The 19,211-nt window shown below is 37.5% G+C and overlaps 1 protein-coding gene across 1 annotated transcript in view; it reads right to left on the reverse strand.

Moving 5' to 3' along the window:
- The window catches only part of RBFOX1 (RNA binding fox-1 homolog 1), a 1,303,251-nt gene that overhangs the window by 749,740 nt on the left and 534,300 nt on the right, over window positions 1-19,211 (reverse strand). The window contains exon 5 of the mRNA XM_086472917.1: window positions 5,814-5,876. Coding sequence (XP_086329043.1) covers window positions 5,814-5,876 — 63 coding nt within the window. The remainder of the gene's footprint in view (window positions 1-5,813; window positions 5,877-19,211) is intronic.

Consider the following 19,211-nt stretch of genomic DNA (forward strand, 5'->3'; position numbering starts at 1 on the left):
TGTACTAATCTCACAGGAATTTTGGGACTTGATATCTCTTAAATGCCACAACGCTATGGAAATGAACTTGATCAAAACCATCTTAATGCTGTAATCCAGAGAACATCCAGAGTGCATACAATTGCCAGTAGAAGTATTCCAAGCTAAGTGTTCATATTCATGTGAAATTTTTCATAATGCCTGAATCAGAACATGATTGCAATATAACGTATAAGAAATATCTCAGTAGTGTCAGAAAACAGGGTGCCATGTACAGCACATTCAGATCCTAAGGTTAATCTACATTCAACCCCTATAGCTTTTACTTGGTGGACTCAAAATGCCACTTATAACAATGCAGGATTTAGCAAGTTCACAAAAGGAATCCATCAGACAGACATACTGCCTGCATCCTTAAAAGATAGGAAGTAGAAAAACTGTTCGATTTTTCATTACATGTACGTTTTTATACAACCAGGAGAGAATTACAAAGCTGACTTTACTTACAGAGTTATAGTTCAAAATAATCTAGGGTAGTATTTCCAAAAAAACCCTTGCGTTAGGAGTCTGTCTCTTGCTTTCAAAATGTCCTAATCCATTTCAGTAAGCTTTATGCTCTTGGATCTTCTTTCAAAGAGTAACTTCTAAATTCTTTAGATGCTCAAAAAAAATACATATATAATTATCTGCAGCAGTGATTAAGCACAATCTAACCAAGGACAGTGTCTTCCTGTAAAGTAGGAAGATCAGGATTTAAGTGAAATAAGCAGCATTACCACCTGTAAAATCAAAAGCAGACCACTGATATTCTGGTTTGGAGCTTGTACAAACACAAACCCCTGCTCTTTTACAATATAGGCAACCATAAATTATAGCAGGGGTTTAACAGTGACTCATGTAAACCTGCTACCACGTAACTGCTTTTTTTTGTCGAAGATCGTTAAGAGATTTTACTGATATAAACTTCAAATTAATGACACCCAACAAAAGAAAACAACATTTTCTTCCCCTGTGGGAAACAAAATAAGGTAAACCTTAGACCATGCAGACTTAAAAAAACCCAATCAAACAAACAACAACAAATGCAGAAAACTAAACAAAGGTAGTATATTTAGTTCCCTATGCAGAAAGAGTTAGAGATCATATCTAACTAAACATGTGTCTAACTATTGGAAAAGTAATATCACAAATCAACCACCTAAAACTTTGCACCAGCACTAGAAAAAATTCAAGCACAGGTCAGGCTTAGCTATCTTAGTTAAGATTTTTCTGAAGAAAAAACTTCTGTGAGAGTATTCTCCTGTTTATCATTAGAAGCATGTAAAAGCCTCGCTGCCTCTGGTCCTTAATGAATTCCACAATAACTGTTGAAGATATTTGAAGACACCGCAAAACAACAATGACTAATATGACAGTGGAGCTGATACTAACAACTAAACAGTTCCCCATCCTGGCTCAGACAAAGTAATGGAGCAGAACTTACTGCTTCATTTACGTTATCTAACTACCTACCTTCAACCCTTTTTTATTGTAATTCACAGATATCAGTAATCCAAAGTACTGCAATTTTAAACTAGACTCTAGACTAACACTATCATTCAGACTACATTAGAATACCGAGAGATGAATAAGTAAGAATACAATCATTAAAATATTTTTTCCTCATACATTTATTAGAAAAGGTTATCAGACATTTATTTCTAAGAGAATTATGATATTTTATATTAGCTCTCTTTCACAATTATTTTTTTCACGCCTCTCAGGTAGAAATCCCTAGATCATACTAAACTCCTCAGATTCCTCTGTGACATGCTACGTTGTTTTGGAAAATAGTTTTATTGTATTAACAACTTTTAAAGATTTGTTTAATGAATGGGGAAAAGGGCCCATAATCCCCAATAATAAAACATTTTCAATGCAATAATAGCTATTTTTCTGTTACTTATTTCAACATGATTACAATTCAAAGGAAAACAGCTCTAAAATTAGAGAAGAGTGGTTTAAAGGCAGTTCTTTCAATGGCTTTATAGGCCTTTATAGCAACACAACTAGTTTTGTCACTGACAGACTAGGAGAAGTGAAAAATAAGGCTGTTTTGAGACCAACAGCATATTTGCATACATGCACTTGCATCTGCTGTGTTTTAACATGGGGATAATCATGGCAGATCTTCCAAATGATGTAACTAGCAAATTAATATGGAGCAGCACCACTGCTTCATCGTTCCTCTATTACCGTAAAAACTCCTAGCCAGGGAAACGTGTTCGTAACGAAACAAAGAGATGGCTTAACTACAGTACACTTACCAAGATATGTAACAACTACATACAATGTGAAGATTAAGAAAAAACAATAGAATGGGCAAGTATACAGTACCTTTCTCTCAAAAAGCAATTGCATATACTTCCTGCAAAACACAGAAAATACAACACCTTTCTTCTACTTTTTTTTTTTTTTTCTGAACTGTTTTCAGAGAGTTTAGGTGGAACGCCAAAGAGAAATGGCTTCTTTGCCAAAGAATTCTAGCTTTAGGCAAGGAAGTTGTATAGGGGAGGGCTAAGCACAATAATTCATCTTTCCAAATAAGCCAGACACAGAGAAATGCAAAATAACCACTGCTGTCCAGGCTTCTGAACTGGGAACCAATGGTCTTCCATGTTACTTGTGCAGGTCACTGTCATTCCACACGAGATCAAGCCTATTTCTTGTCTTTCACTCTTAACCAGCATATGGCAGCCAGAGGATGGAGATCATGGCACATGCTACTGCCCAACACCTCACTTCGCAGTATGCCCACGGTAGTGAATTCCCGTTCATGTCAATGGAATGGGAAAAACACTCCAGCTAGGGGAATGAGTGAGGACACTGCTGATCTAGAGTTTACATCCATTTCTGCTACAAACCTCCTGCCAGTCACTCTTTGGGATTGATTTCCCATTGTATATTTGGAACAATTCTGTCTCCTTTGCCTGTCACGTTTATTTTTAGTTGTTGTTGTCTGGAACGGTCTTTTATTGCTTTGTTCACTGGTTTCCTCAATGCACTGCAGCTTTGTTGAGTGCTGTAGACATTCTCGTACAATTAACAGAAGGTCAAACGCGAAATAAATCCATAGGATACAAAAGTGAATTTTAAAATCCAGGCTTTCTCTGTAGTTAAACTGTTAAAACTATACTCACCTCAACATACATATCTATCAAAATGAAATGGAAAAATACCATAAAGCAACCATAGCTAGAAATTATACTCAAATTCAACTGAAGCATACTAAACACAAAATATCCTGCAATTATTACATGAGATATTTGACACTTGTGACAGGTATTTGTTTCATTACATACCATTCCATAATCTAAATGAGTCTGTGTTGGATTGCTATTGCTATTTTTAAATGTTTCTTCTAAATAAGGGAAAAGGATAAACTATTCCATAATCAGTAATGTACTACATGTGTACACCATGTCACGGGTGAATAGGGCATAACGCCCAGCCATATGGTGTACTTAAGAGCCAACTCATCTACATCGACTGTTACCAGGCAACACGCTGGACTTCAGTCTGAGCTTGGTTAAAAAAATGACCTCCTAGCCCTAGAAGTTGATTGATATTCATTGTGCTGGTTAGGTTACGATCGCAAGGGAAAATAATAAAACCAATTATGCACATTGAGACCTGGCAGCATTAAACCTCCCCCAAATTCCAAATAAGTATTTTCTTCTTCTTTCTTGTCATATAAACCAAATCTCTGCTTTAGCCTGTTGAAGGAAGATGAATATCTTTTCCTTCAACTACACTTACAGATATTAAAGCACTATATTCACAGTCAAATACATGTTAGCTTCCTAAAAACCTGACAGTAGTTATCTCGGGGAGCCTGTCTCCCATGGGTTGGAAACCCCAGTCTCATTCTTGCAATTCTTACCAGAATTTTTCTAACAAAAGCTGTCAATTGCATCAAATTCTGCTAAGAGTTGTAAAGTTATTCTGTGATAGAAAATACTGTCCATGACCGTGCTGGTTTTGGATGGGATAGAGTTAATTTTCTTCATAGTAGCTCGTATGGGGCTGCGTCCTGGGTTTGGGCTGAAAACAGTGTTGATAATTCAGGGATGTTTTAGTTCCTGCTGAGCAGTGCTTACACAGCGTCCAGGCCTTTTCTGCTCCTCATCCCACCCCACCAGCGAGGAGGCTGGGGGTGCACAAGAGGCTGGGAAGGGCTACAGCCGGGACAGCTGACCCCACCGGACAAAGGGATACCCCGTACCATATGACATCATGCTCAGCATACATTATATGGGGCAAGAAGGAGGAGGAAGGAAGGATGGATGTTTGGAGTGATGGCGTTTTTCTTCCCAAGTAACCACTAGAGGTGACGGAGCCCTGCTTTCCTGGAGATGGCTGAACACCTGCCTGCCGATGGGAAGCAGGGAATGAATTCCCAGTTTTGCTCTGCTTGCGTGCACGGCTTTTGCTTTACCTATTAAACTGTCTTAACCTCAATCCAGAAGTTTTCCCGCTTTTACTCTTCCAATACTCTCCCCCATCCCACCAGGGGACTGAGCGAGTGGCTGTGTGGGGCTCAGTTGCCAGCTGGGTTTAGCCCATGACAGTGACAGAAGAAAAGCTAAAAGCAACAGGCGTGCTGAGCACCGCAGAGCTGATTTACAGCTGTCCTCAAGAACAGGCTTTTTTTTTTAAAAAAAAAAAAAAAAAATCCTGTAAACTAGGCAGTCTTTTTGAAATAAAGAAATCATTTTTTGAAGACATTAAGAGGAAGATTGTGTTCAGTGTAGGAGAATAAATGTAAATCGCTTCTTATTTCTAACAAGGATTGTACGTCTAATTTTTCAATGTCACCCAAACATTGTGTGTTGGGGCAGAACTCAACTACTAATATTAATAATGTGAACAAAAAGTTAACCTAGTCTATTACTACATACACGTGCAACTTTTCTACACATAGAACAAAGAAAAGTATAATTATAAATGTATATAAAACATAGTCAGTCAGCCCAATACAGCACAAGTTATGCTTATTACCCAGTACAAAATGTTAGATCATTGCAGTTTATTTTAAGCAGAAGATTATTAAAAATTGTTTGTGAAGCACCAAATAAACACCTACCAAGAATCACACACTTAGTTTTTTCTGATGCTTCTGTATTTATTATTCTAAGTATAAAAATCTAGATCCTGATTAAAAATTGCTTAATCAATTTTGGTTTTAAGTATGCGTTAAAACAAAAAACTTTACAAGAAAAAATAAATTCCAAGTATGAAAGAGCAACAAATGATTTGGATGTGAAAGCCTCTTCTCAGGAAGGAAAAAAGTGAAAAATGAATCAGCACAAATACTTTTTCACATGTCCTATAAATTATGGAGCTTAACCCATGTTATTCCGTATTCTGACATTATGCGTGCATTTAAAAAGGAAAGCATGATGAATCATTCATAGCTGTTCTAAGGGAAAAAAGTGTCTGTGCCTAATCTATATACAAAGGAATTTTTTTCTGATGGAATCAGCCAAAGGTAAAATAGATAGGATAGTGACATAACCCTCACATGTAAAAGGGAAATACAGGGGAAAGGCACTTCCACCAGAAACAGGCAATATTGTTATCTAAGCATGTCACTAGCAAGTTATTGTTCACTAAAGACTAAAAGGTATCAGATCTTGTACTTAATGCTCCCTGAGCCTGGCGATCCAGCATTAGCATGCCAAGTTGTGAAGGCCAAAGTATTTCTTTATTCATTACGACAGCACAACAGAGATTTCAGTCAAATTCCAAGGAAAATGAAGTAAACAAACAACAACAAAAATCAGTGCACTTACTGAAAGAAGGCTCCGATCATGGAAACAATAGGCACCACTTGCATGGGGCTTCTGTGTAGTTTCCTAGACAAAGAAAAACACATTCTTACTGTAAATCTGAGATGCAAAGCAGTTTGTATTTGTGCCCTGCACTCATGGAAGGCTGAAAGTAGGCTTTAACATTCAAAGCGTTGTAACAAAAGTTAAAAGAGATAATGCAGCACTTGGGCTTTCACAAGAAGGGCTGCATACATTGTTGGGGAATAATTGCATTTTCATTGTAGTACAAAGCCGAACAGCAAAATCTGCTTATTGATTCACAACTACCAGCAAAAATTTTATTATTTATCTGTTAATCACTCAATGGACAGTAAAACTTCGCAGGTAGTTAGCAATCTATTTGAAACCTAAATCCTATGTTTGCAATATGAACTTGCCTACTAAAATAGACAAGCAATTACTATGCCGTAGTTCTAAATTTTCCCCAATACAGGTTTCTGTTTCAACACAAACACTACTGTGATTCGCTGTTTCTGTATTTTTCAATTGAAAACTTTGCGCAATTTTGCAGAAGAAAAACAAACAAAAAGGGGTCACCAAAAATATATTATTATACACGCGCATAGCCAGGAATCAGAATAGGGTAACATTCTGTTCCATGCCTCTTTTTCTTATTGGCGGGTAGCTGGTGACATGTAATACTTTACTGAATTATTCACTGAATTTTAGAAGTTACAGTAAGCTCAGCCATGTTTTGCATAACGGATTCTCCCTACGTGCATTTTTCATTTCCACGTGAAGTGGCAATATATACTGAAACAAATACTCTTGAAAATAGAAACACTGTACGTATTTTGAGTCTCCAAAGAAAATACACACCTAGGTCTACGTATCACGAAAACATTCCATAGATAAATTTAATATATTTTTTATCCACTTCAATAAAATTCCAAACAGTAAATATACTGAATGTCTTTCACAAAATACGTTATCACTTACATGTGATTCCATTTTAAACAAAATAAATAAATAAATGAGTAGATGAAATAATCAGTATTGGCTATCTCTAATGCAGTTGAGGTTAAGTAACACCAAAAAGAACCAGTACCAGAAAGCTACATGTTCTCTAAGCGTGTTAGGTAATAAAGCAACTATCACACATACTGATTAAAAAAGTCTCAACAGCTTCAAAATCTGAAAAAGTGACAATCAGCAACAGATCACATACTTGCATTTTGGTCTCCTTAGAGCACGGACCATCACTAGGGAAGTACCTAGCAAAGTAAGATCCAGCTTCACAGCCGAAGCTCCCAGCAGTACTTGCAACTGTCTTACTGCCAAAAAACCCCCACATTAATCAATTTCTGACCTGAAGACACAAGTTTCTTTATTTATGAAATAAAATGAACCATATACATGTAAAAATACTATAGGAAGGGCAGCTCACGTAAGAAGGCTGCATATGCACATAAACTACATATTAGAACTACTGCTTCTTACCCTTTCTGGGTAGTGTTTCTTTGTGTGAGGTCAAGATATCTCCGAATACAACATTATGTAAATTAATGGTATCAAGAGTTCCTTAAAAATCTCTAAGCAGAAGTATTTTTAAGTGATTAGCCTACATTTTCAAAAACTATGCCTGATTTAGGACCAGCTTGCAATGCCACAGTGAAACTTATTCATGGTCAACAAAATTGAATAACTGAAAAGTAAGTCTCTCGGGTTTTCTCCATCAGGGGTACTCGTGTTTCACAACTTGAAATCACTGTGATTTTTCAAATGCAAACTCTCACTTTTCAGACCTCATACTGATTAAAATGCTACCTCATTGAGGTTATAGTACATTAATTTCCCCTTCTGAAAGACCTGTTTCTGAACGCTCAATCCTAGCAGAGTTTCTGTTTAGCATAATGTTACCTATCATTAATTTTAAAAACATTATACTTCCAACTGCTACTGCTATTATTCCTTATTTATCCTGCAGTTGCACAACCTAGTGACCGAGAAAACTTAGAACGCACACAGAAATAAGATGTACAGAATTTTAAGAATATATGCAGCTCCAGGAAAAAATAAGAATATACTGTTGTATGTAATTACAAAGTACTGCTGTATTAAATCAGGGCAAATGCAAAACCTGTAAAAATAGTTACCTCTAAAAGAATTAACTTGACTACAATGTTTAACAGAGTAATTACTCATTTTGCCTAATTTTACAGTACTGTATAACCCCTCTATTATTTCCTCAACATAGAATATTAAAGTTTTATGCTCTACTGACTACAGACGTTCTTTAAAATGTTTAGCAACTGAATATGGCAAGCAAAGAGAGGATTTCCTCAAAACAAACAGTCTTAAAGCACCTGCCAAAACGAGGGTGGAACTCGCCCACAGCCCTGTCCTCCACACCATCACCAAAGGTACTTTCTTACCACTTCGCTGCATAAAAGGAACAGTGGCATGTTTACAAATTTACGAAGGTTTGTAACCATTTCTCCCCAATCAAAGAAACACCCAGTCTGGATAACAGCTTGCCTGACCCAGTGTGGCCGTCCTGCATAACCCAGCCAGTGAAGGAACATTCCTTGCGCAGTGCGCGCGGAGGCTCGTGCGACCCACACAGACAGTGACCGTCACCCGGGACATTACTGTGTCCCCAGGTCTCGTGTAGATCACTTTGCAGAAACTGCACACATGACAAAGTATACTTTATTTGTTATCTAGCTACTCAGGTGATATCTAAACCACAAGCAAGATTTTTCAGGCGTATTTGTATGATTCTATGAAGCGATTTTCAGTAGAAGGAAATACAGCCGAAACATGCTAACACTTCTGTGGAAAAAGCCCTGCATTCTGATAAAATACTATTTACAAGCCTCGAGAAATCCTAGTTGAGTATGATGTTCTTTGACATTATACCTTATTATTCTTTGTACTGACATGGAACGTCACTAAGACTGTCCACACAGATAAAAAGCAGCCTTGTGCAGAAGCATAAGATACGTATTTTTAACGCTAAATTTTCTTTTCCACAACTGTCATACATCTTAACAAAACACGAAGTAGGCTCGTCTTTTGCACTCCTGTCACACAAAAATAAATATATAATTAGCAACATTTGGCTTACATCTGGTATTGCAACACTTGTATGCGACAGGTATAGGCAAGAACACCAACACCGTTCCGATCAACAGCAAAGCTAACATTCTGCAGTGCTCCAGCCACTCTTTTCTGAGAAAGGGAAAACCTGAGAGTAAACTAGAAATCCTGCTAAGTATCTATGTGGACGTCTGGCAAAGAAGATGATGCTTTAAGATTCACTTAAAAATCGAAAAGTTGTCTATGGACCTGAAATTTTCACCTGAAGACACACATATTGGTCTCTTCTCCCTCAGGGCAGTCAGCTCAGGCAGCCCAAACAAGCAGAGGTTATTCTGCAGGGTCATTGCCAGAAAGACAGCCCCAGGCCATTCAGGCTTCATAAACGTTATCATATCCAGGCATTCCAAGAGTATTCCAGATATTATACTATATTTCCATAGACACAGCTCCCTTAAGCATTATATTAAACAAATAAAGAAGTCAAGAAAAAAACCCCAAAGCAATAATAAACATTAATACTAATACATTTACACAACTACTAAGCCTGACTTCACACCTACTGCTCCACACCTTTATCAAAAGCCTACGTATAAATTGATCTAATCTGATTTTTTTTTTTTAATTCTGTTCTAAAAATGCAATAAACAATGGTATCTGTTTGCTGCAAGTTAAAAGTCATTCGCTTCAGATAACAGCCAAACACAACAAGCAGTGAGTTTTGCCATCATTAGACTTCTAACCATATTACTTCTATTTTGAGGCTTTTTTGTTTGGTCTCAGTTTAATTTCCTGTCAGCCTTACAAGAGATTTCTAATGTTTGGGCTGTAGGATATGCTCTGATTAAAAATAATCTTCCCAATTACTGCCTGGCATGAGTCTACTGCCACATGCACTCTGCCACTGGCTTCTGAATTTCTGTCAGCAGTAATTGTGTCTGTAGCTTCTAACTGTAAATGAAAACCCAGGGGGCATATTTGGGTTCCAGTTTCCTTTGCCTAGCCATATCTTTTAATTTGCACTGTCTGTCAAAAGGAGATGTTCATCGGCACTAAAAGGAAATCCTTAGAACATCAGGTTAAAAAAAGAGGAAAGGAGGAAAAAAGAAATGCAACCGGAATATGATAAACTGTATTTGATATTTATTCTAGCATACTCGACGTAGATAGAGAATCTCACTGCATTGATCAGCCTTAGAAGAGGCAGACTGAAATCATTTACAGAGCATTTCTAGCTGCACTTTCTTATCATTAAATTTAATTTGAAGTCTTGAGCATCACCTTATTATTGCTATTCTTTTTTGGAATGTGATCATTCTAATGAATATTTGACAGAACAGGGTTTCTTCTCACAAAGGAAAAAAATTATATTTCTGAGGCTCTGGCCCCTGGCCTAAACTATACCATGGGGTTACCCATCTCCAGCCACGGACGGACCTCAAACATGGGCCGTATGCAACCCGTCTCCTGCGTTGACCCCCTAGACCTACACTGCATTTTCTCCCCAGTCTTCTAGTCTTGTTTCCTTTGTGGAATTTAGACCCATGTTGTCTCCTTGCCTCTGTCTCCCAGTGAACTGCTGCTCCCGACTGGACTCCCCAGACAGATCCTAGGCCTGGTTCACCACCTCGCTTGGGCTTGTCAATGGACAGACCCTGTTTCCAGGACCTGGCTCTGCCCTCTGTGTTTAGACCCAGGGGGGCTGCGCCCCATGGGGCAGGGCACAGACTCAGCCCCTGCACCCCTTCTCTTCAGGAGCAGGCAGCTGACATCAAGCCCTACGACGTCTACATTTGAAGTCACAGTGCCTAAACCTGGCAGCCAATGCAATCACAATCACCAGCCTCATGACGGATTCGTGTTAAAATTCTCATTGATTCACTTTTCCTGTTAGGAGTGGTGCTGCTGTGAGGAAAAGGTGGCCTGGTGTCACCAGGGAATGTTGTCTGTGTAACAAGAGCAGGATGGAAGCAAGGTGTCCTGGGTCAATTTTCTAAAGGAAAATAACCTTAGGAAGAATGAAGCACTAAGGACAGACTGTGCTCTGTCAAGTAGACACAGAAGAAACTCAAGGAGTAGAAAAACATTTGATATCACATCAAGAGGGAAGCTTTGTGTAGAAGGGAAACGTACAACCAGCTACACCAAAAGTACAGTCAAGAATGTGCCTATTAGGATATACAGCATTCAGTGCAAAGAATAACATTCTGGAAATATTCACTGTAAAAGGAAGAATACTGTAAAGTCCTGTGAAAATTTTCTATGAGGTTTCAATGTTGGATCTGTCAAAATTAAGTACATTTTGTCTCAAAAGTAAAACGGCATCCAGCACATTTGGAATCCAAGGAGTATGCAGAGCATGGTTGTGCATACAGGAATCATGGAAGTTTTCTTCATGACAGGAGGACAAATGCTGAGATTTGGTGAATGTGAGTAGGGATTTGTCCAAATGGCATTTGAAACTCAATTCTTGGCATAAGAACCTATTTTAAATATTAAGGCCAAATGTTAGTGCTCTGCATTATGTTTGTTGGTTGATAGTCTATCTTGTATGCTTATATCTGTAAATGAGGGGAGAAAGCTGGGAATAGAACTGATCTCAGCTCTGTCCCGGACCTTTGGCAAGCCATTCAGTGTATGTATATATAAGCACAACTTTCCTATCTGTAGGGCTACGCCCCTTAGGAAGTATTCTGTGCAATGAGATGACAAAAGGCCAGTAACAAGTAAGAACTTGAACATACTAACTGAAATGTACACACTTTCTCATCTGCACAATGGAGAGTGTAACGAACACCACATTCATAATTGCCTTGTATTACAGAGGTAAAAATGCCACAGATCTGTTAAAATATTGATTAAAATATGGTACCAAGCTGTGCAAAAAGTTCTTTGTGCCTCCTGTGAGCCCTATGGTACAGCAGCATTGTACAGGCTGCAATACAAAACGAGACTGCAAGATTCTCAGACTATCCTTGCTTCTATTTCCGTATCTCGTTTGAGATAAAAGCATCATCTGCAAGGTATATTCCTCTACCCATCAGACTGAAATTGCCAGAACATTTAAATCAATACCTACTTTTTAAAATAAGGTATGCCACTGAGTTAAAAATAATGACTCCTGTACCTGAGGCCATGCAGATGCTTAAATATTTTCAGCATAAGAACAGTAGTATCAAGTATAACAGTAAGCACGTTATGAAACTGAAAGAAATACTGGGAAAGGACGAATTGAGTCACAGTAAGGTAGGAAATCTGGATGTAGACATGGCTGATAGAGCAACTAGCATCAAAACCTCACTAGAGTCCTCTTCATTGTTTCATTTCAGATCCATTTTTCAAAAAAACCCCGTAGCATTATCAAGATTAATGTCCCAACAATACATGAAGACATCAACTGGACTGTGGGAGAGACAGTAAGACGGACCGGGGGGAAGCAGCACTGTGGCACTGTGATTTACTTCACTGATTATATTGCTAACTATATTTCAGTTTTCTGTTTCATAATCCAATACTTGCTCAATAAAGAAATAAAAATTTGAATTGTTTTATACAACATACTAAATATTCCTTTGGGAACAACCTCAGCCTCTCACAAAGTTATAAAAAAAAGAAGCCTAAGTTAATAATCAAAATATTCTACTCCCTAAATGGTGGTGATGCTAATAATATGACCAGCATTTTCCACAGATTGCCCAGAACTCATGCTAAATGGTGACTGCCTGTCCTCCACAGGCAACCCCCACCTGCACGGGAACAAAAGTCAATTCTCTTTCACACAGATTACTAATGAAATTCTCAAAAAAGAAATACAATTTTAGAGGGTTTAACCTGAAAAATGTGTGGTCTTTTCATGCAATGCCCCTCCTTTCCCAGCTTACATATGACAAATTTGTTCATGCCTTAGTGGTTTTTAGTGATGTTTTTACGTTTTTATTTGAAAATTTAAAGAGTTCTAAAAACAAAAACAAACCCAAACCCTAGTCAAATTATAGTTTTACAGTGCTATGCATCAAAAATGCCTTACATCAATTATTGTGATTGTGCATGCACTCAGCCAATGAGTAAAGTCTTCAAATGCTTTCAAGCTTTTGAGAGAAGTCATCAAACTGTCAGCACTTTGCCAGACTACCAGGCCTCTCCTCATATCAGAGTGGTACCACTGTAATTACAAACACCACTAATTGCTGTCAAAATACTTCTTTATAATAATGAGCACGGGTTTTATCATGACCTAATTACCATTTATCTCTTTTGAGCTCTTAGAACACCTCTTACTCTCACTTCACTTCGTGCTACTACAATGTTAAAATGTGTCTCTTCACCTGCAGGAACAGTGATCAAACTGCCCAAAGAGCAAAGACTGAGCACATCATTAAATGTGTTACATTCCTGCACATACCAGACTTCCAGAACTCACAGCTCAAAAAGGGAAAAACAGCTGTAATACTGGGAGTGACATTCAAAGATCCAGACCCTTTAAATGAAGTGTGGTTTTTTTTTGTTTTCTTTGTTTTGGTTTGGTTTTGTTTGTGGGGTTTTTGTTTTGTTTTTTTTCATCAGCCCTAGTCTGGATACAAAATGGAGAGAGATGGGTGCAATAAAAACAGAATGAAAATTACGTTTATGTGACTACCTAAAAGCACTCTTGATACCGTAAGTCTGCTATACCAAAAACATAGCCACACGTTTATATACTTCTGATGCATAAAACAGAGGTAAAAAATATCTCTGTATAAGAGAACAACAAAAATTAAACTTGGAAATTATCCAAGATTAATGAAAAATGTTACATACACTGAAAAAGTAAAAAAAAAAAAGTTTGATTCTTTGAAAATATTTTTAAAAAACCCCAAACCTAAACCAACCCTCCATTTTATATATTGACTGTTTTATTAGTGTAAGTTCTTCAACAGCTTTATAAGGGTTCCTTAAAAAAGGATCTTTCAAAACTTTAGCAGCAAAGACAGGTCCCCGCAAACGCATGAGCCTACCGCGCTGGGAAAATCAGCTCCCCAGTCTGTGCAGGAAAGCAGCAAAGTCCCAGGCACCAAGTTTCTCTGTTACTATAGTTACCACACCTGCTACTTAACAAATAACAGTTTTAGAACTTTTCTTCAATTTTTTTTTTCTCCTCACTCTTCTGCAATAGAAACTTTTCTACCAAAGTTCTCGAGCAGACAGAACAGTTCCATGAACATCAGCAAGATTACTCATAGGCTTAACCATGGCGACACACTCATATGCCCGTGAAACTCAGAGATCATTTATCAGAACATCAAGTGAACAAGGCATTCAAAGAAGGCGCAAAAATCACATAGTAATTTGAAAAAGGTTTAACTTCTCAGCTGCAACTTAGAGAAGCGCTTCTATCAGTTCCAATGGTGAGCTCTCAGCACTGAATACCCTCATGCTGACAAAGACTAAAAAGCAGGAACATTACACTTCCAGAACAGGGGTTTACATTTTGCATTTGAAAACTAATGGTTCTCTCATTACCATGGGCCAAGAAATTAATCGTGCCTGTATAAGCAATGCAGTTTTGAAAGAAATTTCAGATGTACAGAAAGGAATTACCAGTTTTTTCTTATTTTTTAACAAAAATTTTGACATTGATTAAGAGCTTTAGATGTTAATAAATACCATCCAAAAGGTAGTTTATCCAATAGTTTGTGATTTAGGACACAATTTTTTTTTACAGAAACAGCTCAACTCCAGGCTGCATCATTACCATTATCACAAAAATGTAACGCAGAGAGCAATGCAGCAGTTGTAAGTCCTAACAGAAAAACTATAGTTAGAGGGTACAGTACAGCACATTTCACTCGCTCAAGTACGTTCCTTGCCGACAAAAAACAAAATAATCTAATTTGGGTAGAGACCCCACATTTTCCAATTCAAAGAAATTTTTTCTCACCACAGAAAATACAAGCACCCTTTGACACACTGGATGGACAGGGGGTGGGACAGGTTATCAGACAGTTACCTATCTTCAGGAAAACTGCCTTTTTTTTAAGATTATCTGGTCGTGAAAGGGTCCAGCCTTCCCACCAGATGCCACAGACAGATTTCGTGGGACCCACCACAGGGCTATTTCTATAGAGATGGCAAAAGCTGTATTTATCTTTGTACAGGAGGTATCTTTAGCAATTTTATCAAAAGTCTTCCTACTGTTATGAAGAAGCAAGAATTTATTACGAAAAAGAATTAAACAGTAAAATAATATAAATCTCCCATGTTTGTAGATTTACTCCTGCTATGTATGATGACTGCAACTGATTTTTAAGAAGAAGTTAGTGTTTATTTTACAACAAACTGCAGAACCTTGGGCTGGGTCTCTTTTCAAAAGAATTATTTGTTGTATCCAGCTGAGTATAACTGATTATGATTGTAAAATTTCAAGTCATAGTACAGAGAAAGTCCACGCAGTAAGTCCCACACTGTAGTTCAGATGCTCACCACTGATCAGAAGACAAGACAGGAGGAAGCATAGCTGCATCAAGGAAAAGCAGGAGATCTTCCCCCAGAGCAACACATTGTACAAAACATTTCTGCCTGTGCTGAACAAACTTTGATTTTCATGGGAGAATAAAGGACCAAAAAGCACAAGTCTAAATGATGCAACCTATAGCCCAGGCACACAGAATACCTCTTCAGAATCATTTGCCCCAGATTTGCAATTTGTAAACAAAACCACCCTACAGTTAACTACAGCTCTAGGTGAGCTACATCCAAGCAGAGAAAGAACTGGGTTTATAATCATCACATGTTTTCCTCCACATTTCTGAATGACCAGTTCCACACATCTTTTTCTTCATCTGTAACCTTTCCTAGCGTGTCATGAAAATCTCCAACTGCAGGTACCTTCACCGTCACCCACAGCATCAGGAGCTCCACACCAGTAAGCTGACACATGTGAAACAAGACTGCTTATCAATGAAGAGGGAGGTCAAAGGCTTCTGAGGTTAGGACAGGAACCTGCTGGCTGCTGCAAATCTCTCACCAGTGCATTTGAGCCTGACACTTAATATTCAAACTGAACTGCAAGCTATGTACTCAAGGATAAAGCTCAGTAATAATGAAGATTCACAGTCTGACAGGCTGAGCATACAAATTCTCAGTGCAGAGCTCATTTTGAACATTTTTTTTAAATCTCAAAAGGAATCAGGTTTGGTTTTTTCTTTTTCTTTTTTTTTTTTTTTTTTTTTTAAATAAACAACAATACTTCCCATTTAGTGAGGGAAGCAGTGGAATTTAGATAAAGGTCGGTAAAGAAGTACACATTTTATTACAATACAGGCACACTGAGTGTGCAGTCTTTGCCTAGCTAATCAGCCATAGAAATACATCAAATTAAGGCACACATTTTGTTTTCACAGGGCCAAATCCTTTGAGCCAGAAATCCACTACTTTAAACCATTTAAGAATTTGCCCAAATTTCAGATAATTTATGGCATGTATTCAGCATGTCAGCTCACAAAGCTAAAATCACTAGAAAAGATCTCAAACCTCAATACATATTACTCAAACATTGCATCCAACCAGTGATCTAACTAGTCCATTATTAGGTCACCAATAAGCGGCTATTACTAATATCCTATCATAAACTCCAGGCTATTTTAATTTTCTGCCCAACATATAGAACAAGCTTCTAGGTGCTATTTCCACTTTCTTTTAATTTTTTCTCTCTCAGTCTTACTCACCTTTTATTTTATCCAACATTGCTTAGTCCACAGTAAAATATTCATTGTTTATTTCACAGTGACACTGTAAAGTCATGGCCCATTTGTTTTTTCCCTTTCAATGTTTATTTTACGTTACAACAACCTGGCAACTTGTTCTTTTTTTTTTTTTTGTATTCCATGCAATGAGATGACAAAAGGTTATATGAATGTTTACATACGTAGGAGGCAGTTTAAAATTAATGAAAGTATAATTAAATGCCTAATAGATTTTACACTGAAAATATTGTTACTAAACATTAGCTCCACTTAGAATGTTTTGCTTGTTTTGTATTTTGCTTTAAACAACTACATTTCTATTACTAAATCTACCCCTCTTTTAAAATCACATTGCATCCAGCTTAACTGCATCTCACTAAATCACCTCGTTAGTCATACTTTGCTCATTCCATTTCATTGCCTTTCACATTTAAATCATTGCATTTCTCTTCCTACTCCCCATATTACCTTTGAAAATGACAAGTCTCACTTGTGCAATGACTCTTTATACCTCAACCTCACATAACTCCCATTATAAACACTTTATCATTTTCTCTGTAAATTCTACTGCAGAACTGCCTTCCAAAGCGATTCCAAATTTACACATTTAATCCCATCTCTTTGTTTCATTTTCATTCCATATGCACCAAGACAGCCAGCAATATTTGTTGCATCAGAAATAGGGGACAGCCGCTTGAGCTCCAGCCCTGCACGAGCATCCCGCAGCCCGGGTGCTGCTGTACCTGCCCTCAACTGTACAGGCATTCGGCTGGGAAGTCTACTCCATCCACCTGCCCACGTAGTTCTGGATCACAGGTTTTGTTGGACAAAAGACACAAATGATTGCAGCACAGTGGAACTGGATTTATACAATATGTAATTACAATTAAAATGTAACTCTCTTCAATATGGGAAGGGAATAAGGACATGGGACAAATCTAAACATCAGTGATACAAATATGATGGTCACAGTATATGCTACTAGCCATTCTTATTCTCTCCTTGGCCAAAGCTACATTTCTCAGGAACTCCATTCCAAATCAGCATTCACTTTCAAAACAAATAGATAAACAAAAGAATAGCTTCTCTACTCCCATAAAAAATAAGTTCTCTTCTTCACAGACATCTTGATGGAGACTTAGAAAAGAATACTCTCCAATGCCAAGCAACAGATCAGTATCTTTCTTTAGTTAGCATAGATATAAAAGTGCTGTAACATGAGCTCAAATTGAGGATGAAGCTGTTAAAACAATTCTAAAAGTGCACACTTCTCCAGATTGCCCTCAATGCTGCTTCAAAATCAGAGTATCTGAACAATCCTTATTGTCAAAAGTATCATCGCTTTAATGCACTCTCCAGTATCAGTAACTTTCAGAAGATAGAATCTTCTCAAAACTAATTTATACTCCTGAAAAGCTACTCTGCTGTTTAGCTTCTGGACCTAAGAGCAATTAACCCAACGGTGCTGGGAACGTGCCCTTGCTCCAGCTACTGACCATCTCCTGCAGGCACGGGGAGAAAGAACAGAAGCCTGCACTGACAGACACGCAAGTGAGTGGATCAGGAGCTGCCGTTTACTGTGTAACTGTCACAACCTCCAGCTGAGTTACCAAGTGCCCTACAGTATTTGCCAACTCTAAGGGCTGAATTATTATCGCTAATTTACAACTCATCAAAAATTACACCACCAAGAATTGATTCAAAATAGCTGTCACATTTGCTAAAAGCAGCAAATCACAGCCTGGGTCACCTAATCTTCTGCAGAATAACCAAATTCTGCCTGGATGCAGCGTAATGTCTCTTCATCTTTTATAGGGGTTAAAAGAAATTCTTAGAAGGACTAGGAGATAACTGCTTGCTTAAATGGAATTTCACCAAGTCAAACTAAAAATGGCTCAGTATCTTGGTACTGAAACCAATCCCCTTGAAAGCATCAGATAATGGTTGCTGTTGGAGAATGATCTGTCCAGAAGAAATCATGGCAACATTTATATTCATGCATTTGTTTTTTTAATCTTACCTTGTAAAACATTCTGGAAATTCTTTTGAAAAAAATTTTTTTTAAAAATTATAAAGCAAGATAAAGATCTAGCCTACTAAACCAAAACATAACTATTTTCTTTTTTCAAAACCACAGGACAACAGTTTGTAGCTTGAAAAATGTGTGCAGGAAGGAATGATTCAAAGCTCATATCCACAACTTTCAGAGAATTGATAAAGTGTCTTTGTGCTGTCTGTCCTGTTTGAATATCAAAGTTCTTCTGGGTATCACTTAGATCTACCCATCAGAACTGAGACAGCTGTGAATAATTCAAGATGTTATGCTTTAACTTTTATCAGCAATTCCCTTGAAAAGAAGCAGTAAGCATTTATTATAATCTATAGCATGAATCCATATAATTAATATTTTAATGTACTTTACCTGTCTTACTGTTTGCTCTTGAGATATTAAGTTGGTATTAAATAAATAACATACTCAGACAACTTGTTGTCCTATTTTCAAAGATGCTTCAATTTGTATAATTACTTTATTTGATTTATTGTTGCATCTTTACTCAAGTTACATATTCTGTTAACGTGTTATCAATGTAATTAG

This window comes from Leptosomus discolor, chromosome 14, assembly GCF_034619465.1.
Source record: "Leptosomus discolor isolate bLepDis1 chromosome 14, bLepDis1.hap2, whole genome shotgun sequence".
NCBI classification, from domain to species: Eukaryota; Metazoa; Chordata; class Aves; order Leptosomiformes; family Leptosomidae; genus Leptosomus; species Leptosomus discolor.